General features: G+C 50.3%; 2 protein-coding genes and 1 long non-coding RNA gene across 5 annotated transcripts in view; 1 reads left to right on the plus strand and 2 right to left on the minus strand.

The window, feature by feature from the left end:
• The window catches only part of ABL2 (ABL proto-oncogene 2, non-receptor tyrosine kinase), a 46784-nt gene extending 33690 nt beyond the window's left edge, over window positions 1-13094 (plus strand). For all 3 annotated transcript variants that reach the window (XM_040564698.1, XM_040564700.1, XM_040564699.1), the window contains exons 6-11: window positions 1725-1902; window positions 2514-2698; window positions 2979-3131; window positions 3628-3717; window positions 4920-5093; window positions 6143-13094. In XM_040564698.1, the coding sequence (XP_040420632.1) occupies window positions 1725-1902; window positions 2514-2698; window positions 2979-3131; window positions 3628-3717; window positions 4920-5093; window positions 6143-7833 (2471 nt within the window). In that variant the 3' untranslated portion in view covers window positions 7834-13094. The remainder of the gene's footprint in view (window positions 1-1724; window positions 1903-2513; window positions 2699-2978; window positions 3132-3627; window positions 3718-4919; window positions 5094-6142) is intronic.
• Window positions 12-4892, minus strand: LOC121073631. Its single transcript, XR_005821843.1, has 3 exons — window positions 4464-4892; window positions 3585-3741; window positions 12-1337 (listed from the first exon to the last, which is right to left on the minus strand). It is a non-coding gene; the product is annotated as an uncharacterized LOC121073631 (long non-coding RNA).
• Window positions 13095-14757: 1663 nt separating the features above from the next.
• Window positions 14758-23692, minus strand: TOR3A (torsin family 3 member A). The gene is made up of 7 exons (XM_040564704.1): window positions 22723-23692; window positions 20118-21998; window positions 19638-19751; window positions 18642-18907; window positions 17851-18026; window positions 15786-15910; window positions 14758-15274 (listed from the first exon to the last, which is right to left on the minus strand). Exons 2-7 carry the CDS (start codon window positions 20404-20406, stop codon window positions 15024-15026), a joined length of 1221 nt encoding a protein of 406 aa, XP_040420638.1. The 5' UTR covers window positions 20407-21998; window positions 22723-23692; the 3' UTR covers window positions 14758-15023.
• Window positions 23693-24067: the final 375 nt, after the last annotated feature.

Here is a 24067-nt window from a genome sequence, read left to right on the forward strand (position 1 = left end):
AGTGAAATACCTTGGTCTTTCTATTCTTACTCAGGCTTCTGCCAAAATGAAATCCCTCTCCTTTAAAAGGAGTGGCAGATTTTATGTATTTATATAACTTTTTGAATGAGGTCAGGATATGAGGTAATATTTTTGATAGCTTACTCCTTTGTATAGTATTGAGACACCAATTTTAAATAAATCATCAAATATGGTCACTTACATTAGTAGGCAACTTTGCTGCTGATGCATGACTGCATTATATAAAGTTTGCAGTATCAGTCTCCTGTCAGATTGTACCCTTGCCTTTAGCCATTCTTCAGGATTCAGATATCAGTGAAGTTAGATTTTTTTTCTACTTAGTTAACTAAGATTTATAAAATTATTTTCCATTAGTTATTTTTCTGATAGAACAGAACAAGAAAACTCAAAGTTAAAAAAAAAAATTACAATGGAAATACAACAAATACTGTTCTTTGTAATTCTCAACTCAGAGACATTTATAGAAAAAGCTGCAGTGAGTAGAAGCAATCAATCTGTAACTGAGCAGAAGACAGCCAGATCACTACTGCTGCAAAGGACCATCATGTTATCACCAAATAAGTACATGAGATCAAGGCAGTGGAGACGCAAGTCAGATCAAACAGCACGAGTGGAAGAAAGCTGCAGGCTTTTCAGCTTGGCTGTGCCCTGTTTATCTCACCGGCACGTGCATGGTACCATGATCACTAATACATAGTCTGCATAGCTGTTAATTCTACATGTACAAAGATTCTTAAGGGGACACATTAAACCTTCACTAGTGTTTGGTTGCGTCTGGACTTTTGCTGCTTTCAGGAGCAAAGCTGTCAAGCCAAGCCTAGGATAAAAGTAGAAATGTGAAGAATGTGAAGGATTTTAATAATGTCACCTATTCTGTGCCCATTTTTAAAAAATGGACACAGATGAAGTGTCTGCCTAGCCCTGTCTGGTTCCAGCAGTAGACACTAAAAAGATTGCTCATCAGAGATGCATTTTTGCTCTTTCTGATACGCAGTGTAGTCACGTTTTACTACTGAATGTAGATAACAGTATCAGCAGGAATCCAGCAGTGCTGCAGTGGGAGTTCACAGATTTGACATGAGTATCCTGTTGCCCTCCTCCTCCACTAATAACATACTTTGTACATGATTGCAGTGACTGTAGCAAGGAGTCATCTGAGGAATGTGGGAGAATGCTGCTTCAGGAGTAGGTCCCACCATGCTGATGGCTTACCCAGCTAGCACACATGGGAGTGCTTCACATTCCTCTGTAGTGACATTTCAGTCTGGAAATCTGGCCAGTTGACAGGTACCCGCTTCCACTTGGCCACTCTTTAGCTTTAAGAAAGAGGAGGGGGGAAGAAAAGCAAATCATAGGTCTTCAAAATAACTCCTATTTCATTCTGTAACCCTCCAAACAACAGTGTGTAGCAATATTCTTTATATATATATGGTATACATCCTTTATGTACAGTATATAGGAATAGTGGTGCTTTAACAGACATGTTTCTCACTATCCAGAAGGTAGATGGACAGAGAGGTAGGTAGAAGCACTGAATTTTAAGTTGGGCTGCATTGATCCAGGTCTTGTAGATGAAAGTCTTCAATTTCCAGAGAAACACTCATTGGTACAAAATGCACCGAATGGGTATAACATCGGGACCACCGATAAGCTAGGGAAGGAATGGCAGCTTTATTCACATGCCCCTTTCTCTTCACTGCTAGGTGTGTGTACCCTGGAGCCACCCTTTTACATTGTGACAGAATACATGCCATATGGGAACCTGCTAGACTATTTACGGGAATGCAACCGGGAGGAAGTGAGTGCCGTTGTGTTACTCTATATGGCCACTCAGATCTCCTCTGCTATGGAGTACCTGGAGAAGAAGAACTTCATTCACAGGTGGGTGAAATCACATCAAGGCGGTATAATCTCAGATTGTAATGGTGGACAGGCCACCACTGTGATGGCCTGGGAATTCTTGCTCATGGGGAGATTTTTTTCCAGAGTTAGGTTTCACAGTAGGTAATGCGTTGGCTGTTTTGGTTTTAATGCTGTCTTGCAGTATCTCCTCCCCATGGCTTTCAATCTTGTGCGCATGTGCCTGATGGCTGTGAAAGTTGGTGGTGTCCTGTTCCAATGTCCCCGCTCTGGGCAAGACCCTGCCAACCATGGCATCCTATCCAGTTGGATAAAGCAGTGCCATAAAGCTGGTACCAGTGTGATGAGCTGCTGATCTCATCCTAATCTCCAGAAACATGAACCTCTCATTGTAGCAGCTATCGTTACTGGAAGTTTACTGGAAAGAGCCCTAATCCCAGTTTACTGCTCCTAGGAATATGTCCGCTCAGTGTCTGACACTGTTTAGAACAGAGCTCGTGTTGTCTTTACCTGCTGCATGAAGGGACTGCTTCCTCCTGCAGGAGCAGGGGGCAGGCTGTGCTAGTACAGGACTGTATTCAAAATCCCTGCTCTTGCTCCAGTAAAGGAGTGTGCCTCTTTTCTTTATACAGGGACTTGGCAGCACGGAACTGCTTAGTTGGAGAAAATCATGTGGTGAAGGTGGCCGACTTTGGCTTAAGTCGACTTATGACTGGAGATACGTATACAGCTCATGCTGGAGCCAAGTTCCCAATCAAGTGGACTGCTCCTGAGAGCTTGGCCTATAACACCTTCTCAATCAAATCAGATGTGTGGGGTAAGAAAACTCAACTTCAGTGTTTCATTTTTTTTTTCTTTGCTAGCCTAAAGAGTAAATTGGGTTCTAGCCTGGGCAAAAACACATGGGGAGGTGCACGCCAGGCCACAGCTTCACAAATCAGTAGCGTTTTTAGTGTGTGCTGTCTTCACCTAGGCTGACCTGAAGTATCTGCATCAAAGAGATTCTGCCTCAAACTGTAGTAAAGGCCACAATATAACAAGCAACATAGGAGGTAGGCAGTCTTATGACCAGGAATTTTGTTTTCTTCCTTTTGCAGCCTTTGGGGTGCTGTTATGGGAAATTGCTACCTATGGGATGTCACCGTACCCAGGCATTGACCTCTCTCAGGTGTATGATCTGCTGGAAAAGGGCTATCGAATGGAACAACCGGAGGGGTGCCCTCCAAAGGTTTATGAATTGATGAGGGCGTGTGAGTATCGTCTTTCAGTTCAGGGAACAAAGCCTGGGAGGGATGGGTGAAATCTGTGGTTAATTCTAAATCCTTGCTTCTTATATGCCATTTCGTTAGCTAACGTGGAAAAGTCCCTATCACCTGACACATACCTGGTCACTGATGTAAAATGAGTCTGGTCTCTAAGGAACAAGAACTCTCAGAAACTGTCATCTCTGATTACAGCTGGATAGCATTTTGTGGCAAATTGTACTGTCCTTTTGTGAGCAGGATTCTTACTATGGAGTCACCAAAAGAGAAAGAAATTGAGTTCTCTGCAAACATAACACCTCTGCAGGAGACAAGTAGTTGACATGGTTGCACAAAATACATCCTCCAAGTGTGTTGTTTAGTATTTGCCATGAAAAGCTCTCTAATGCTGCGTAACAAATTTAAACTCTATTAATAAAAGAATAAAAAATCATCTCCTACCTGCTACAGGCATTGAGACTTACTCTGCGCTCTCACACTGCAGGTTGGAAGTGGAACCCGCCTGACCGACCTTCCTTTGCTGAGACCCACCAGGCCTTTGAAACCATGTTCCACGACTCGAGCATCTCGGAGGGTGAGAACCCCTGTTGCTTGGTTTCTGAAACAGTAGAAGAGTTTATCTGCCGGAGTGCTCTTATGCACAGGCTCTTAAGGCTCATCTGCTCACTCTGGAGGCTGCAATGAGGCTTCATCCCTTACTTCATTTGTTATCCATAAGTCTGTCAATACATGCTCTTACATTCTGCACAAATACTGAATAAAATTTAGACACTTCAATACAGAGACAGCATAGTAATTAATTTGAGCAGCCAGATAACAGAGTTCATTTAAGGAACATTGTCTCTTCTATTAGAGGAAGCCTCTTGTTTCCCAGACTGGAGAGAGAGAGGAATAGTGAGTGAGAGAAAAAGGTGCATGCATATCACAGTCTATTTCTGACTGCAGAATTTAGGTCATGCAGTAGTATTCTACCAGCTTTCATTTAAAAAAAAAATTAAATCTGCCTTAACCTCTGCATTTTCTACCTAGCTACTTTTAGCAGTGAATCTGCAATGCAACTTTCAAATCTAGTCAACTAGGAGATAAATACTGGTGAGACGTGTGATACTAGGCAGCAGACAAGCACAACTGTCTAAACATCTCAAATTTGAAATTAAATATGAAGCCCATCCATCCACTTCCTCACTACCGAAAAAAACACACAAGGGGAAATTCTACCAGGGAGGATCTATAATAGGCACATCAAGTGACCTACACAAATAATAACCTGGGGGTGGCCAGGAGGTTTTTTTGGTTGTTATTTGTTTTTAAATCACATACCTTGTGTTGATGTTGGGAAGGAAATATGCAGTCTTCACTTCTAATAGACAGGTGCAGTGCTTTGCTTCTGACAAAGCAGCTTAGGTCCAGATGCAGAGAGGACTCACCTTTGAGGGGATCAACACGAGGCACCTTAATTAGAAACAGAGGTAAATGTATCCAGCGTGAGCTTTAGCTCTTGGGCAACCTTAACCCAGCATAGAGCTTGTACAGATCCTACCACCATTTCTAGCTGAATTTATAAAGATGTAAATGAGTTTGAAGTCATTATGTAAAACATCACTTACACTAAACACCTCTGGACTGGAATAAAAAACTAAGTTTATAAACTGCTTCCTCTTTCAGACATGTATCTCTTCTTGCTGCTCTGGGTCTGCAGTAAAGACCCATATTTGCTTTTCCTCCTCTTCTGCTGGTCCTTGTTCCAATGATTCCGCTTGCTTTTTCCCCTTACAGAGGTAGCAGAGGAGCTCGGAAGAACAGCCTCCTCCTCATCCATAGTTCCTTACTTGCCCCGGTTGCCCATGCTTCCCTCCAAGACTAGAACACTGAAGAAGCAGGCAGAGAACAAGGAGAACATTGAAGGAACACAAGATACTCTGGAGCATTCAGCTTCCAGCTCAGCACCAGGTATGACCACAAGGACAGTTGCACTGAGGCCATGAGGGTAGACTTGCTCCTGTTGTGAAGTACCAAATGGAAGAGAACAGAACATCCACCAGCTGGAGCTCTGCAACCCAGTATCCTGGCTTGTAAAATTTCATGTTCCAGTCAAGATACGATCAAGTGCGTTGGCTTTTTTCAGTTTGTAGCAGGACTTACTGTGGTACTGTGGCAGGAGAGGCAGGGCTGGACACCCCATGGCTGCATTCACTCATCCTGGATTAGAGAGGTGGAGAGGTCAGAACGATGGAAGATTTACTGAGAGACAAGATGACTTGTGGGGAGGAAATCAGCATGGCTTTGTTCTTTGGTAGCACAGAATGATACAGCACAGAGTGGGAGCTCTTGGTCACAGTACAGATGTCACTTCTCAGTCTTGAGAAGGCAGAGACTACTCTTGAGAGCTAAGATGAGCCCACATCTGTACAGGCGCAATTCAGACTTCTCTGTTCTGCTCTCAGGTTGTGGAGCAAAGAACCAAAATCTTGAACCAACATATTGCAGGCTGGTGCCTTGAGCAGCTGTGTCATTAGGGCTGTTTGCCAGCCTACTCCTTTACAATTAAATAGAAAATGCTGCAGCTTTTTCAGTGGTTTTCTGCTAAAGCCCATTGTATATTTTTCTTTTAAGTTTGGTTTTGCTGTATTTTTAAGATGACAGCTTCCAAACTAAACTTGACAATGCAACAAGAGATTCTCTTTTATACTTACAGTATTTGGGAAGGAGAAAAAACTACAGGAAGTGGGTAAGAAACTGGGGAGAAAGAGTAAGTTCCCTTTCTCCTGACGTCTCTCCTAAGTAGCCTCCCCAATGCAGACAACAGGCAAGTCATGCAAGCGGAATGGATTGAATAAAATCAAAAGCAGATCAGCCTTGCACAAAAATAAAAGTGCTAACTTCCTCTCGCAGTCTGTCTCTGCAGATCCCGGGCAACTCAGCCTTTACAGCCCACTGCAGGACAGGGGGGTGGAAATGGAAATAGATTTTGAAGAGTCACGCTTGTTTCTTCTGTCTAGGTTTTATCAGAAGCACACAGCCAACAAGTGGGTCTCCCGCACTGCCTCGCAAGCAGAGGGACAAGTCACCCAGCAGCCTGCTGGAGGATGCCAAAGAGACCACTTTCACCAGGGACAGAAAAGGTGGCTTCTTCAGCTCCTTTATGAAGAAGAGGAATGCGCCCACACCTCCCAAGCGCAGCAGTTCCTTCCGGGAGATGGAGAATCAGCCCCACAAGAAATACGAGCTAACGGGTAACTTCTCATCTGTTGCTTCCTTGCAGCATGTGGATGGGTTCGCTTTTGCTCCCACGCAGCAGGACGCGAGCCTGGCACCACCCAAGTGCTATGGTGGGGGCTTTGTGCAGAGGACCTTCTACAACGACGATGGCACTGGCACCAGCAGTGGTGGGGGTGTAAGCACTGGTGGTGGGTGGTCAGGCATCACAGGTTTCTTTACACCACGGTTGATTAAAAAGACACTGGGTTTACGACCGGGAAAACCTACTGGCAGTGAAGAAACTTCAAAGCCTTTTCCAAGGTCAAACTCCACATCTTCCATGTCCTCAGGGCTTCCAGAGCAGGATAGGATGGCAATGACCCTTCCCAGAAATTCCCAGAGGTCAAAAATCCAGCTGGAACGGACAGTGTCCACCTCCTCTCAGCCTGATGAGAGCATGGGGAGGGCCAACGACCTGCTTCCCAAAAAGCTGGAAGAAGGCCCTGCTTTGACCAGAGAAAGACCAAAAGCAAAACTCTTGCCAAGGGGTGCCACAGCTCTCCCTTTCCGAACCCCCTCTGGTTTGGAAGAAAAGGAGAGTCCAGGGCTAGCAGCAGCTCCTAAGAGCAAAGAAAAAAACAGTGGCCCGCGGCAAGGGGCCCTTGAAGATGGCGAGAGACCGGGGTGGTCCTCTCCAGTCAAGGCTGCAGCAATACTTCCAACCACTCATAACCACAAAGTGCCAGTCCTAATCTCACCCACTCTAAAACACACTCCAGCAGACGTGCAGCTCATTGGCACAGACTCTCAGGGTAATAAATTTAAGCTCTTATCTGAGCATCAGGTCACTTCTTCCGGCGACAGGGACCGGCCCAGACGGGTAAAACCAAAGTGTGCTCCACCTCCACCACCAGTGATGAGGCTCCTCCAACAGCCAGCTGCTTGTGCAGATGCAGCAGAAGAACTGAGCAACGGGGCAGGAGCGCAGCATGGACTGGAATCAAGCGAAGGGAGTAAGAAGGCAGCAGCAGCACCTGTTGGTGGAAAATCCGGGAGGCCTGTGATGCCTCCACCTCAAGTGCCTCTGTCATCGTCTTCCACTTCCCCAGTGAAAATGGCCAATGGCACGGCTGGCGCAAAAGTAGCGCTAAGAAAGACCAAACAGGCGACCGAGAAAATCCCAGCAGACAAAATCAGCAAGGAAGCACTGCTGGAGTGCGCAGACCTCCTCTCGAGTGCCATCGCTGAGCCAACACCAAACAGCCAGCTGGTGGACACAGGGCATCAGCTGTTGGATTACTGCTCAGGCTACGTGGACTGCATCCCACATACACGCAACAAATTTGCCTTCCGGGAAGCCGTGAGCAAACTGGAACTCAGCCTGCAGGAACTGCAGGTGTCCTCAACAGCTGCTAGTGTCCCTGGGGCAAACCCCGTCCTTAATAACTTATTGTCGTGTGTCCAAGAAATCAGCGATGTGGTGCAAAGGTAGCTACTGTCAGTCTGGGTAAGAGACGTACACATGGGGAGGGGGGGGGACTTTTTTTCTGTACTGATGCTTTCAAAAGGAAAGACTGATACTTGAGTATGTGAAGTACCTCAGATCACTGAGTTCTCCTCACGTTTACAGGTTCATCTCAGAAAATGGGGATGGAGAGGGTAGATTAAAGCTGTAAGGGGCAGAACAGCAGATGTTTGTCCCTACCTAGTCAGTCTGGTCTGCTTGGTATGGCAAGGAAAGGAGGATCCTTGCTCCTCCCTTGGAGAGGCAGGAGAACCGACGGCAGGTTCTCTCTGGGAAGGATGGTTTGGGGCTGGTGGCTGGAGTACTGGAGTGGCTGCAGGATCCGCCCCATCTGCACCACCGCGTGCTGTGGCCCCCGACACCGCACGGAAAGGCGCAGGGGTGGTGGTGGTGCCAAGGGCCAAGCAGCTCTGCGGGAGGGTGCGTGCGGCTGGGGAAGGGTCTGATGCACTGACAGTATTCAGAGCTGCTGGAGGTGGATGCACTAGCCCCGGTGGCGTACTTCCACAGTGCTGTTTGCTGCTGTAACGAGAACTGCAAAATTAGTTAATATATGGAACTATCCCTTTTCCCTCCTGTCCACCTCATCCACCACATTTGTGTCTTTGTTGTAGCTGAACGTCAGGAGTGCTGGGCAGACTTACCACTGGAGTTACCCCCACCCCACCTTCACTCAGTTGATTCCTATTTCTAGTGGTCTAGCATGAGTGCCGCTTGATAGTCGTGTGTGAGTAGTTTGGGGCTCTTGCACAACTTGCCAGTGTTGTTATTGGGACAGGGTGGGTTGGTTTTTTTTTTTTTTTAAGCTTTAAATTGTTTTTAACTCGTTACCAGGTTGACACCCCAGTTTAGTTTCAGCGCCTTGAGGCCCCACGGTAGGTGAGGCAAAGCCTCTGCCCCAGCAGCCCCTGGCTGGTCTCCGCTTTCCTCCAGCAGTCAGTGCTGTGCAGCCAGAGGCAGAAGGAGCAGCGGGCCAGCCTGCCTGCCGCCTGCCCTGCGCCTCCCGCTGTAGCACAGCCACCTCACCCGGATTTCTGGGGTTGGTGCTTCCTGTGGCTTACCGGGCCTGCAGGCTTCTACCTTCCCTGGGCATGGAGGTGACTAGGTATGTCAGCACATGTGAGTCACGGCCGTCTTTTAAAATTGATTTATGTATTTTAAAGACTGGACCAGGATCTCATGCTGTGGAGCAGAAACACGCACGTAAACTGTGCACTCTGCCTAAAACGTGACAAAAGGTGTTACCGCTCCACTGGGTTATGGTCCCTCATGTTTGATGCCTACTGACAATCCCAGAATGAAAGCAATCGTGTGGTTGGTTGGCTTCCCTGCTCCTAGCGCTGGCTGTGGACTGCTGGGGGCCTCAGAAAGCTGGCTGTGTGCGCACAGCTCCCTGAGATGCAAATGTACTGGCAAGTAGGAGGACCTCAACTAGTTGTTGGTTTAAGAGGACGCAAACAGGCCTGATACCTGTCTCCAGTACCCGTTACCCTGCATGCTGCTGCTCACTTCACACTATTTGTGATGATAGAGGATCTGGCTTGCTTTGCACCTTAAATCTTTTATTTTTTTGCTAAAATGCTTTTTTTAACTTGTTTTTAAAGTGTGACTGTGCTGCTTTTAGTTTGAGCATTTAGAGTTGAGCTGGGGCCCAGGTGTGACCGTAGACAGTTGGCACTCCAGTTCTGTCTAGAAGCGATGCCCTGTTGGTGCTCGGAAGTAGGCTGGGCCATCTCGGCCCACATCCCTGTTCATTTTCCATGGAGCATGGTGAGACAGTGGCCTGAAAAGCCTTTAGAAAGGTGCTGGTGTCTGAGACTCCTCATTCTATTACTGGTCTGTGGTAAACAAAGGTGTGTGGCACGACGCATGAATGCACACCAGTGGAGCAGAACGCGAGGTAAAATGGACCGTGTGAGCTTCACTGTCAGAGTGAGTGAAATGATGGGAAAAAAAATAAAAAATAAAAAAATAAAACCCCTCCACCCTAAGTGACAGGCATTAAAGTGAATCAGTTGTTCCTACAGGTCAGTGAGCTGGTTCCCAAGTGGCAACAAAGGAAAGTACAGCGTGGGTTAGTCAGCCTGACTCGGAGGTACCAGCCTACCTGACGAAGCGTGTTGTCTCCTCCTGCAGTAGGATTTTCAGCTTGTCCAGGATCTCCTCTGGTTCTTATGCTCCAGCCCGCACGTCAGTGGGGCGGGGGAGGCTGCACCGGGCTTCTTCCACCGTGACACTCAGCAGTAAGGCAGAGTACCAAACCGTTATCTTGCAGACTTTACTGAGGGCTTTTGGGGTTTACCTTATCTCTTTCAGTCATCTTTACTGAACCTGGGCATCACTGCGCACCAAACTAACTGCCTTTGGAAAGGTCACCTGCAAAGGGAAAAAGTCTGAAGGTGTTGCTTCATGTTGCCTTTTAAACAATCAAGGAAGGCAGGGTGTGTTTGCCTTGGCAGACAATCGCGTGGTTTCATCATTGTACTACTTCCCAGCCTAGTACAAACAGACTGAAACTGAAGTGGTTACTCTCAGGGGAAAGGTATTTTAACCAGAAAATTGTAAGAATATTAGTCCAGTTCTGATGAGTGTTTTGAAAGAAGTTTTTTTTTTTTTTTTTGAATACCAGTCTTCCAGAACAACTCCAGCAAAAGTGATAAAATAGCAAACAATTCTTGGAATTTCTAGCTATTAGAACAGATCTTTCAAGTTTTCTTACCCTTTTTAAGCAACTAATTGTGCCCCGGCAGAGGACTGGTTACCCTCCCCTGGTTATCCATGCTTTCTCTGCAGATGCTGCCTGGTTTCTGACCCCCACTGCCCCCAAGGTGGTAGTAGTGGGACAGGGCCGAGGCTGTGTTACTACAAGCCGAAGAAGCCACCTGCTTTTAGAGACTCCCAGACCGCTTGAGGCTGGCAGGGATCTCTGGGGCCCATCTGCTCCAACCCCTGCTCAGGCCACCTGGAGCAGGCTGCCCAGGACCATGGCCAGGCGGCTTCTGAAGCTCCCCAGGGACTCCTCAGCCACTTGGAGCAACACAGAAGCCCATCCAGTTGTGATCCCTTCAGTGGAGGTAAAACACCTAATAGTGGAATTGGAGGGATTTGCCGGTCATCACTCCTACAGGGAGCATTTTCTTTGCTGTAGCTGATTGTCATAGTCACATCAGAAAGGTGGATGGTGGCAGAGGTACTGCTGACTTGACACTAATTTTATTTTCTCCTAAATAAGAGACTGCAGACTTACCTCTACCTCCACTGCCTCTCCTGCCCAATCTTGTTCTATTCTCAAATGAGAATTTCCCCTCGCCCTCTGGAAGGACAGCAAAAGGATGCTACCTGGAAAAGTTTGGTTGTATTGTAGCTCACATTCAGTGTTCTTCCTTCCACATTGTTGCAAGTCCTTTTCCTTCCCTCTGCTGGATTTGACTTTGTGTTCAGCCTTAAAGGGCTCCACTGTAGCAGCTTCTGTGTTTGCCGTTGCACAGTGTGTGTAAAGCACCCGAGGGATGGTGAAGCCCTGTTACTGCTCCAGCGCAGAGCACCTCTTGCTCTGCTGTTTATGGAAAAGGCAAAAACTCCTGCTGCGTTTCCTTTCTTCACCTCTGTGAGAAGGCCTCGTGTGGTAAAGATGCAATCACAGCCAGGCTCTCTAATTAACTTGCACTAGCATGGACTAGAATTTAAAGTAGTCTTCTTTGCAGCAGGGGATGGGATCACATAGGGCCTGGTAATGGCAAGCACAAAGCATGCGCTCACAGGGCACTTTCCCTTCCTAGCTCCTGGGGAATTGGCTGACTCAGAGGTGTGGTTCTCCCCCTGCACCGCACCTGAAAAGCAAGCACCTGGCTGGCAACACTTAGGGTTAATTGTACTGTTCATTAGTGCTGGCAGGGGTGAAGCTGAATTAAGAGCTTTGAGTTTGGGACTGCATCAAACTGGGCAGCTGGGAAAGCAGAGCTGAACACAGTAGCATACCTGGCGCAGAACATGGTGGGGAAGGTGGGGGGCCTGCCTGTTCCTGTCTTTCTCATGCAGGACACCTCTGGACACTGCTTTGTGTCAGCGTGACCCAAACCGCTGCACGTTGGCATCCCATTCGGGGGTGCTTACCCCAGAGTTTTATGGCACACTGCTCTGTGGGCAGCAGGAACAAAACCCCTCAGCGTGGGGCAAGAGCTATTCCAAATCTGCTGTTACCAGAGCAGGCCCAGCAGCCCCTCCCCACCAGGCTGAGGGTGCACGAGCAGCACGATGGGCTGGGCTGGCAGCCTCTGTGCTCAGAGGAAACCTGAGGCTGGTGTCTGTGCTGTGTACCCAAGGCACGCCCCCCCAGGCAGCTCAGGTGCTCAGCCTTTTGCTCGTTGGTGCTCCTGGGCAGCAGCAGCTGGGACAAACACTAACACATCGAGAAGCTGTTTTCTGCAGATGTAACAGACCACTGCCTTCTCCTTTAAAACAGTTGGTCCAGGCCTGCTGTTCACCAGGAGCTGCCAGAAACTGAGGGGCAGCAGCTGCAGCGTGCTCAGAAACCTCCTGTGTCAGCGCGAGCAGCACCATCCAGCAGCTCCTGCACATGGGTAGGCACTGGGGTGCACTCTGGTCACCTGTAGCGTGGAACAAAGCCTTTAGCCTGTTCCCTAGTGGTGGGAAGTAACAGGTTAGGGGGCACCCGGACTTAGCTGCAGTGTCTAGAAAATGAGGAATGTCTGTACCAAAGGAGGTCACGCTTCCAAATGTCTCCGTTGTGCGCAGGGGGGTAGAGCCCGCTCAGCTTGGCATGCTGTTTGTGTCAGTAGTGAACTCACTGAGGGCAGGAATGGATTAAAATGAAACACATTAATCACCAATCACTCTACCAGTGTTGTCAACTGTTTTTGTTTTTAATTGTTATTGTAATATATTTTGGTTGTTTTTCTAATTTAATTCTCTCACTATCGTCTGACTGTGAACTGCGAACAGTGTTAAACTTGATGTAAATAAGGCCCTTTGAAGGGCCTCTTTGCCTGTCGTTCCACAAAGTTTTGCCAATTTGCATTTTGTTTTAAATAAAGGTTGCAATATTTTATTGGCAAAAAAAAACACTTGATTAGATGTTGCTTTATTTTTTTAAAAGAATATTTGAACCTGCACAGTGGTAGCCTGAAGGCTGTTATTTGGGGTAGAAAAGACAAGCTGACTGCAAACCTGTTAGAAAGGGAAGTAATTTAATTCTGCCAGGTTGCAAAAACATTAACATTGATCTAAATGTGTCATGGAGTAGTCAGAGGAGAGTGGTTCTCGCTTAGTTCTCAAACACGCGCGTGTGACCTGGCGTGAGCTGGTCCTGCAGCATCAGTTTGAGAGGTGCCCTCGTTGGTAGCACCACCCCCTCCTTACTCAGTAACAGAACTGCACAACGTGCCAACTTCAGACCTGTCAGCACTGGCAAAAAGCTCAATAAAGTGACTTCCTTCCACCCCAAACAGCATCACTCTAAGGTGAACAGCTAATGACTCTTTTCTATTTAAAAATACGAAAAAGTCACCCTGGCTATACGACTGCCCAAGCACACCAGCTGGTTATAAAGCAGTGCCTGAGTTGTGCCCTCCAGGGGGCCGCTGCCTCCCTCCACCAGCTCACCTTCCCCAGGCACAGCTCCCTCAGCTGTGCCCCAGGCCGACACTTTAGGACTGACACACGATGAAATGAGCGCCCACAGATCAAGTCCCAGAAATGCCCAATAAAAGCAGATGCTGACACAGGCCCTAAAGGTCCAACCTAGAGTCAACAGCCTGGTTTAAACCAACTTTGCACAGAGAGAAGCCAGGGGTAAGACAGCAGCCAGCTCGTCTTCCTGCCGCTGCCTCAGACTATGAAGCCGCGTTAGGTAACAGCACCAACATGCCCGGAGGGAAATGTGGACTCAAAGTCTGCCAGAGCATAAGTGTGTCTGGTCAATCTTTTCCCAGGGTTGTGCTGCTCATCACTGGCACGACAGAAAGGGTCAAAGCTTAAAATAGCTCAAAGGTCTGCACATGTGGCATTCAGGCTGCTAAAGCCCGTCCTTGGCATGTGCTGATTCACCTCGCTGCCGAGCACAGCTGTGTTGGAAGGGAGTTTTGACCCAGAGGTCACAGAGTGATTCCCGTAACACTGTTGAAATTTTTTGGTCCTGCTGTCAGGTACTTATCACCTGGCAAGTACCCAGACAGCAAACAGCCCCTCGGTGTAGTAATGCTGATACCAGCCAAAAAGCCACAGCATGCATCCCAGGGGAAAAAAGAAAAAAAAAAATAATCTTCATCTCTGAACAGAATTCAACCGCAACCTGTTCTTTCAGCCACCATCCACCTCAGCTGCCCTTTGCCCACGAAATGGGAGATTGTCTCGCGCTAAACCAGTTCCTGCAATGAACCAAACAGGCTCTTTACCAAATCACTTAGAGAAACAGTTTCAGCAGCAGCTCACCTCATCCCCACAGCTGCTTCCATAGAAGGAAAGACTCCAAGAGAGGGGAGAGAGGGACAGGGCAGACCAAAGCAGCAGGCTGTAGGTTTTACAGCGCCAGAGACTCTCAGTCACTCTCTCTATGCAAAGGTGTCCCTGCCCAAACCATGATCCTGGTACACGTCCCCAAGTGCCACACACCTTGTGAATGCAGGAGAGCAATACAGAAAAACCCTCAAAAGCAGCAAATGTGTTCTGTGCAGTCTGAGAGCTTGCGAAGTGACAGAAAGCTGCAGCCAGGGAAGAGGCTGTGGCTTCCGCTGGACTCTCAACAGGCCCAGGCTGTTCGAGGCCCTTATTACGAGATGACGAACTGACAATGTTCTTGTTCACATGAAACGACGACAAACTGACAATGTTCTTGTTCACATGAAACGAAGTCTGTCAGCACAACCAAATCGCTTCTTCAGGCTAAAAGAAGGAATTAAAAAAAACACAAGAGGGACTTCAAACACAGCCAAGCACAAGCTGTGCCAGTGCCCCACGAGTAAGGCTGGGCAGGGTGCACAGCCCACCCTGCCAACAGCCCTCAGAACAATGAGGAGTTAAGTCTCTGGCCCTGTGCGAATGTGTGGCTGTGTAATCTGCTGCTTGCCTGACCTTTTGCAAGGAGAGCAACTCCTAGTGTGCAAAACTGCCTTCACCACTGGTGTAGTCCCATCTGATGTTCAAGGAAGGAAGTAATTGATGCGCTGGGATACAGATTTACAGCCCTGGGCAGAGAAGAGCTTCTCCTCTTTAGGGACAAACACCATCGTCCTGGCCACCTCGTCGAGGGCTGCCTCTGTGTACGGCAGTCCGCGGGCCAGGAAGGCGTCCCGTGCGCAGAGCTTCACGTGGTGGTACTCCAGGGGCAGGAACGGCACGAAGAAATCGATGAGGTTCTCTTCAAGGAGGTGGCTGCGGGCGTAGCCGTTCTCTGTAGCAAAAAGCAAGACGAAAGCTTCAGCCACCTGAGAGCAGGCACCCCTCTGAGACGAGGTCTGTCCTCTCTCCTGAGGCTGCTCTTTTGCCGCACCCAGCTGTACACGGTGGGGAGGCAGACATCCTTCCACCCGCAGAGCTGGCCAGCACGTAGCGTGACCACAGCACATCACCACACCTCGCCCACCGCAGGCCAAGGGAAGCCCAAATTCCCAGTGGAGACTACATTCACTGAGGCACGAGGCTGCTTGTCACAACCCGGCTATTTTCAGGGCTGAAGGGGGCAGAACGACCGACAGCTCCTTTCCCATGTGCCTCGCTCGGGGCTGTGCTATGTGGACGAAGGAAGGGGCAAGCACCAGGGTGTGGGGGGCACATAAGTGCTTGTTCCATGGCACAGATGTTCGTGTGGCACAAGGCACCTCATAAGCAAGGCCCCAGGGCAGTGTGGAGGGGCAGGTTTATGGCAGGACCAGTGGCCTGCTCGCAGCGAGCCGGGCTCCTACCTGCGGGCTGCAGCAGCTCCAGCCGCAGCCGCTGCTCCAGGAACTCCAAGGAGATCTCCTCCCGCGCCCGGCCGGCCCGCCAGAAGTCCAGGGCTACCTCATTGATGGTGTTGCCACCAATATTGCTGTGGACAGAGGGAAGTCACTCCACCATGCCACCACAGAGAAATTGCTCAGAGGTGCCAGCAGCACCCCCTGCAGGCAGGCCTCAGCAATTCTGCCCGTGACAGGATTCTCTGTCTAGGGTCAGCATCTGAAACACTCGCACAGGGAGGAATTTCTTCCCCAAAATGCTCTTTCTATAGGCACCTGTACAGCTGCCCTCCATCTTGCCAGCCCAGCCCCCGGGGCAGCTGCTTTCTCCCGCGGGGTGGGACTAGCAGTCAGCAGAACCCCCCGTCCCTGTCAGTCCCGTCCTGGCCCCAAAGCTGTTGACCTCTCAGGTGCCGCTTGGCTCCACACCAAACCCTCAGCAAGTCGCCGCGAAGTCCAGGCCAGAGGGCAGAGCACATGGCAGGAGTCCCACTACCAGCAAAGGTCCAGGACTGGAACATCCCCTGCCTGAGGGACGAACCCTGACCACCCGCCTCAGGTGCAGCTGCCTGCTGGGGGACACGGCATCCTGCCAGCCATCGAGGCTCCCAGGGCAGCAGAACAAAAAAGCTGCAACCACCTCCCCGTGCCGCCTTGCCAGCACAGCTTGCCTGCCCCTGCTCGCCCCTGGCCTGCAGGAGAAGCACCCTTCGGGCTGAGGGTGACCAGTCCCCTCTGGTTCCCACCACCCAAACCTGGCCACAGATGCAGGCCCAGAGCAGCATCCCAACGAGTGCTGGGGGAGAGCCAGCCCTCCTGTGCCAGGCCAGTGTCACCCTGCCACTGTGCATGATGAACCCCCCCCCCCCAGATTACACAGTGCTGCAGTTCAAGACACCCTGCTCCCTCTGCTCGGTGACGTGGGGCCTTGGCCCGGTGTCCTGCTGTCCCCACACCTGCACAGCTTGCCAGGTAGGGCACGAGGGCAGCTCAGCACAGCCAGCAGCACATACACCCTGCCCAGAGCAGATGGGAAGGAAGAGCAAGGAGGGAGAACCTGCCTCCTGCACCACGGCCCACGCAGGTGGGACAGATCTGGTCAGCTCTACAGGCACCAGGCACAGGCACAGACACAGCTCTTCATGAGCAGAGGAGCTGCTCTGGGGAACCACCGAGCTTGGAGGTTAGAGCACTTGCCTGGATAGCAGGATAGGGGGTAACAAATTCCCTTTCGGACAAGTGAACATGGTTTCGGAACTGAACACGGTTTTCTGCTCACCTCCAGCCTGTGGGAACAGCTCTTGCCAGAACAAGGCTGAAAGCCGCAAACCAAAATGAAGGGGGACTGAAGATGCTCGTCTCTCCTGGGCATTTCTCATTGGTTAGTTCAGGCATCTGCCTACCTCACGTCTTGCTTGTGGTATGTCCCACTTCTCCTGGCCCATGTCCTGTCCCACCAAATCCTGGGTGAGGGACAGCACTGGAGGGTGGAGATGCTGACAACCTCCCTCCCTCTGGATGGGAAAGGAGCCGCTCTCCATTCCCCACGCTGCAGGATGAGCTGATGCCAGGACCAGCCCTCACAGGCTAACGGCACCTCAGTCTGCAGCCAGGGCCAGGCAAGTGGCACCTCCCCGCTCCCGGCTACAAGTGCTACCTTGCACAACAACTTCCCAGCAAGACCTGCAGCCCCAGCTGTGTTCCCTGCAGTACAGGATCCCCCTGCTCAGCCATCCAGGGTGCAGGATGACACCATGCTAACTCTGAATCTCACTGCTTCCTTGCCTCGTAGCCCAGACACCAGTTCAGCTGTCCCAGCTAAGCTGGGCCTTGGCTCCTCCTGCAACTGCCCCGTACCCTGGGAGGATGCCCAGCATCAACAAGGAACACTGACCATGGAGGTAACCACTCCTTGGAGGAGTCAGTCACCTCTTCTCCCTCCTCTGCAGGCCAGGCCCCTCATATTGCACACCATAGGGGATAAACTCCACCATTTTGTCCCTCCCCATGTGTTTAGGGCTGAAGAAATTACCTGAGGAAGAGGAAGATGGACCTCCGGTAATCCACCTGGCCCTCGTTGCCATCACGAGCCATGAAGGGCTTGATGGCATCCAGGAGTCCAAAATGAAGTTTTTCTGCCTCATCAAAGATGAACAGGGACTGCTTGCAGAGCTGCACAGTCTCACTTATCTGCTTCTCCAGTTGAACCTGCAGGGCAGCAGGCGGCAGAGTGAAATGCCTGGCAGCAGTCGATGGCACAGGGGTTGAGCCTGGATGTGCTGGGACAGTCCTGGCCAGCCCCGCTGCACCACACAGCCGCTTGCTTGTTCCCTCCTGCCCAGAGGGACAGGGGAAGAGAATAGGGAGAGCAAGAGAACGTGCGGGTCGAGATAAAGTTTAATATGTGAAGAGGGGGAAGAAAGAGAACAAACTGACCGATGCAAAGACAGTCATTCACCACCTCCCATGACTGATGCCTGGCTTGTCTCTCAGAAATGGCATCCTACCCCAAAGCCCGCTCCCCTCGGATTTTCCTCCTGACCTTGATGCTACACAAAATATCCCTCTGGTCAGCTGTCCTGGCTGTACCTCCCCCCCAGCTTCTTGCGCACCCCCAACCTACTAACTGAGGGAGCAGAGTGGGGAAAAAGGGAAAACCTCAATGCTGTGCACACACTGGGCAGCACAAACCTCTGTTATTTAACCTTGTTTTACTCATAAATCCAAATACAACTTGGTGTATAGCTGCTAGGGAAAAAGAAAAAACAAAACAACTCCATCCCAGCCAGACCATTCCCGCGGCACCAGGTTGTTAGCTCTCACCTTGTACGAGTCCACGTACTTGTGATGGGGGAAGTGGAAGAGCGCGATGAACACCCTGACACACTCACTCCTCAGCCCGTCCCGGTACAGGTGACTGGCCACCATCCGGGCCACAAAGTTCTTGCCTGTGCCAGACCAGCCGTGGAAGGAGAGGACCAGAGCCTTCTCCGGCTGCGGGCTCTGCAGGAAGCGTCGCACCGCCTGCACGACAACTTCTTTGGCCAAGTGCTGCCCGTGGAGCTGCCCGTTGAGGTCCATTTCAAGCCCTGCAAGACAGACAGTGAGAGCTCAGCCTTAATCTGCAAGCCCAGTTGCTGCTGCTGCTGCAGGTGGCAGTAAGAGGAGAAAAGCCCCCAGAGCCCTGCTGGTGGGGCTGCCTGCCCGAGAGGTGTCTGGCCGGGCATTAACGCCGAGGCAGGCTGCTTACAGAAGCCTGTGCACTGCCTGCGTTGGCCAAGAACTGCAAAAAAGACGTGGATCTTCCTCTGACTACTTTTTTCCTTTGAAAACTGAAGGAAATATTTGATGCCTGCAGAGCACTGAAGCCCGAAGGTTTTACTTAGTATTTACTGAGCTCTACGTACTACTCTGCTGAGGGTATGGTTACCACAGGTTTCAGGGCCAGCAAATGAATGACACCTGTGCAGGGCTCGCACACAGCTCTCGGGGCACCCTCCTGCCCCAGGGCTGGACACTGGGGATACTGGGCCAGCCTGGATCCCAGACTGTGCCTGGGAACTGCCAGCTGAAGGCAGGGCTCGTGGCAAACTGGAGCAGATACGTTACACTGTAAGGAGCAGGCTTTCTCACAGTCTCAGAACTGCAAATGAGTAATGAGAAACAGGGCTTAGCTCAGCCCCTCACCCTCCCAGAAATGCCCTTTAGCTACATCACTTGCTAAAACACACTTTTTAGAAAAAAACAACAGAGACAGCAGGGAAAAGAAGCAGAGAAAAGCCCTTCCCAAGCTCTCCTGAGAGGCAGCACAGCACCTACCTGTGATATTGTTGACTATCCTGCAGTCTCCTGTCTTGCAGCACTTCCCGAAGCTGCAGTACCAGGCAGAGAGGATCTCCAGGTAATCCTGGCCCACCAGGGGCAAGCTCCAACCTGGAAAGGCAGTGGTCAGAGCAGAGATGTGCCAGCAGGTGCCTTTCCTGCGCTGTGTGTGGGCACTCAGGTACTCGCGGTTAACTGCTGCCCTCCCCCACAGGCTGCCCCCAGGCAGCTGGGGCACAGGAGGGGATAACGGGCTGTAGCTGGCTCAAATAGGGACACGGAGCCACACAGGCTGCGAGCACACCCCCTGCCCCAACACACGTGTTTGTGGCATCCGCTGTATGCCGAGTGATGGGGGGAGCCCCATCCCCACAGCGGCCACGGGCGCCTGTGGTGCAGACCCCCACGCAGGCACAGGGAAGAGTTTGGTCCCGCTGCCGTTCCCAGGGCACAGGAAAGGGAGAGGAGGGAGCTTACCCGGGCTGGGACCGGCCTTCCTCTTCCCCTCCTCTTCACAGCCCTCCTGTGACACCTTGCAAGCCAGGTACTGCCAGTACTGCTTGGAGAGAGCTCCCACAGCTCCCAAGTGCTTCTTCACGGCTTCGTACCTCGCTCTGGCCCACGGGGCCGCCTCCGTCACGGCGCTCTGGTCCTCTTCCCAGGGTCCCCGCTGCTTCCCTTGGCTCCCCAGGCTTTTGGAGCCACCCAGCAGCAGCAGCAGGCAGCAAGCCAGCCCCAGGCAGGACAGGAGCGTGCCCTGGCCCATGGCCGCAGACGCCCCGCTGGGGTGCGTGCTGATCCCTCTGGATCCCTCTGGATCCCGTCCTGCCTCAAACCGCTGGAGCTGTGATCTCACTTCCTGGCCGCCCGCAAACGGAGTGGTGCTGGGGGAAGCCGCGGGCTGGTGGCACCACCACACCTCGCCGGGCCCAGCCAAGCCACCCCACTGCCCCTGCCCCACACCGCGGTCCCCACACCACGGCACTGGGCTGGGACATGGCTCCTCCTCCCAGCGCCACGCAGCAAAACCGGCCCCTGGGATTGTCCTAGCCCTGCTCTGCAGAGAGCTCGGGCTCCTGCCTCTCCCTGCTCAGAAGGCACCCAAGGGTGACAAATAACCTCTTGTAAGGAGCCCCGTGGTCCGACTGAGGCGTTGCTGCAGAGCACTTACATGGGACGGGGCGGTGGGTTTGGCTTCCAGGAGTGGGATTTTTCCAGCAGTGTGCTCGGGTGCTGGTAGGGGATTTCATTGCCCTTTTGTGGCAGCTGAAACGCATACAAATCTAAAACACTCACATGTTGCCAGAGACGTGAAGGGGAACTTCGGGGAAGGTCTCTACCTGCCTCTGGGCTTGCTGTTTTGGGAAAACAGCTGGTTACACAGGCCCCAGGCGCTGGCAGTTGCTCATCAGGGTCATTTCCAAGGGGACACAAAAATAACCAGCACAAACAAGGGAGCAGGAGACGGGGATGAGTCAGACCGGCAGCACACGGAGCTGTAATGAGCTCTCTGGGTGTTACTTGCTGGCTGTTCGGGTGCGAGTTCGGTTTAGCAATTGTACCAAAGCTCCAGGAGAAAAGATTTTGTGGCTGACTCTGCATGGGCTTGCTGTGACACTCGAGGTGTCACATTCCTCATCTACAGTAGAAAGTTTCGCTGGTAACTTTTACATCAGCGCATCTTTGTACGCCAGTACATAAACAGGGACATGGTGGACTCCATGCAAACAGACAGGAAAAAGGTTCAGATCAGCAGAGAATCACAAAATCATGTATGAGAGCCGTGGCACAACTTGTTACCACCACTGACCTCACCACCAACCAGTTTTTTTCCAACCAGCTGTAAAACCCCTTCTGTACGGGGAAGCAGCGAGCAGTCACTAGGGCTGGCTGCTCTTGCTTTAGCAGGAGACAAGGATCCCAAGCAAAGCTTGGCTGCAATTTTGGAAGCAGGCAGTAAAGGAAGGGCACACTTGAACCCTCCAGAGGAAAACTAGTCAGCACTGACATGCCAAGTACACAAACTCAGCTGTGTGGGGGAGACGAAAAGTGGATAAGTGCCTTTTATCTTGCATTTTACCCCGAGGTATACCCACTGCTGGCTTACTGTAAGAAACTCACATGAGTTACTCCAGCACCAAAACATGTCCTCCCACAACTTACCCTAACCAAAACAAGGCCGAGATGTGTTGTTTCCGACATGGAAAGTTTTCAAGGTTATCCCAAGTGCTCAGAAAAATGAAGTGGATGCTTAAATGCGATTCACTCATTCAGGTGGATGGGGAGCAGGATTGCAGCACCACCAGGGCACAGAGTGGAGCAGATCTCCATCTACAGGTGGCTATAAATACTGCAAATCTGCATGAAAAAGATACTCGTATTAACATAATTGCCCCCTCCAGTTTAATAATCCTTGAGGCTAAACCCTTAACACTAGTTGCCATAATTAAACTAAACCAGAACTAAAATCAGTGCGCATAAAAAACATACCAAACCAAAAGCACTGCAGCCACAGAAAGACGAAATTGCCACCAATCTTTCTGAAAACCAACTGAAGCATCTGAATTGAAGCCTTTATGTAGGTTTATGAAGAAAAAAATCATAGTTGTGACATTCAAGCCCTGCCCTCCTGGGATAAATGTTTTATCTGAAAAGAGCTTATCAAAAGGGCCAGTCTTCACTACCAAAAGCAGATGCTTCAATGTTCCAACAGAAAAAAACTGAAACAGCAAATTCAGAAAGATAAAATGACTGATGGTCCCACACCAGCTCCAGGGTGCTACAGCACAGTTCCTGGGGTGTCAGCTCATGTAAGTGTAGCACATTGCAAGAGCTAGAGAGGAAAATGAAAGTCACTGTTCAGTAACCTGCCAACTACACCCTGATGACCACGCTGAGATTAATAATGAACTGAAGGAAAAAAAAAAAAGTAACATTAAAACATTAAAAAAATCACAAATCCTGAATAACTCAATGCCCTTTGCAGGACCTCAGGCAGGAAATTATGCCCAAGGACTAGATGGGAAGGTGCAGAAGGCTGGAAGAGACCCTAGTGCTCTGCAAGAGAAGAACTCACTCATACCTGGCTAGGAAGGTCGGGGCTGGGAAGCACAGCAGACAGTCAGTGCCCTAGTGCAGCTTGCTGGGACTACATCTCTATTTTTTTTTTCCTTCCTCTGCTGAATCTCAAGCTCTTGCTATAGTATTTGCTAGTCGTCAGCTGGCAGTCTCACAGGAAGAGGAAGCTGCAGGGGGCTGCCCAGCCCCAGACATAACATAACAGTTATTCCAGAGTAGCCCTGGCAAACAGCATCCATCTGATTAAAAATCCATGATCTTGGGTCAGGTTGGGTCTGATAGTGCAGATATCATCTAAAGAGAAAGAAAAATCAGTACTGCAAAAAACGTGGTTATGTCTGGCTTATTCAGCACCTCTGACAACTCGGTACAAGCAGACAGAGGGAACCTTGCGGTCTGGGATTTTAAGCTACAGCTCTATCAGCTCAACAGGGAAATGCTACGCATCCATCCTTTCAAGCTTTTTCTGTTTCCATACAGTAATTCCTGCTACACTTCCACAGATGAACTCTGACAGGAGGCAGCAGGAGGAAAGCATCTCCAGCAGCTCAGTGTAACGCAGACAACGATTAGATCAGTAAATAAAAGACAGTTCTGGAATAAATGAGATTGGGGGATCTCTCTCCCTCTTTTTCTCCCTCCAAGTCCTACCCCCAGTCTCCTAAAAATATTGAGACTACAAAGAAAGAACAGAGCACCAGTGCCACACATGCCACAAACTTCTTTCCTTTCTACTTTTTAGAATCAACAAAAAATCGTAGGGAAAGAATCTGAAGGAAATTCAGGAAGAGAGCTGGTTTTCAAAACCACGTTCTTTTCCACTGGCTTGAAGTTGTTTTTGTGTATTCTTCTGTAAAACTGTGTTCATTATATAATCAGAAACATTTCAAACTTTACAGTTACATAAACTCTCACCCTGTTACACAGCAGGGTGGTTTCTACAGAGAAATCAGTTTAAGAAAAAACAGAAGCTTCTGGCCATGTAGCAACATCACGCTGATGCTACAGGCCAGGTCAGACTGTTCCCCCATTTCCATGAGCACGGTGCCTCGGTGGTTTCACGGTTTGCCGGTCCCCAGGAGCCACATGGGACCAGCAGCACGTCCTGCAGTCATCTCAAGGACGAGCAGCTCCCAGCAGCTTCCTTTGCTTCCAGATGCCTGTCAGTCAGAGCTGTGAGCATCACCTCGACCTCTGAAAAGCTCAGTGCAGCAGGTTATTACAAAAACAAGCTCCAATCCAGCAAGATGAGATCCCCGTGCTCTGTAGGAACAGGTCTTTGATGGCTGTTTATTTGCCATGTCTCGTAATAAGGCTTCAACAAAAGCTTAGAAAAGCCAACCACAAAC

Source organism: Cygnus olor, chromosome 8 (genome assembly GCF_009769625.2).
Source record: "Cygnus olor isolate bCygOlo1 chromosome 8, bCygOlo1.pri.v2, whole genome shotgun sequence".
In the NCBI taxonomy this organism is placed as follows: Eukaryota; Metazoa; Chordata; class Aves; order Anseriformes; family Anatidae; genus Cygnus; species Cygnus olor.

Coding starts and splice junctions, on each gene's coding strand:
- TOR3A (XM_040564704.1), bottom strand. CDS start 20,406: ATGGGCCAGGGCACGCTCCTGTCCTGCCTGGGGCTGGCTTGCTGCCTG. Junction 19,752..20,117: donor GAAGGCCGGTCCCAGCCCGG/GTAAGCTCCCTC, acceptor CTGCCTTTCCAG/GTTGGAGCTTGCCCCTGGTG. Junction 18,908..19,637: donor GATAGTCAACAATATCACAG/GTAGGTGCTGTG, acceptor TCTGTCTTGCAG/GGCTTGAAATGGACCTCAAC.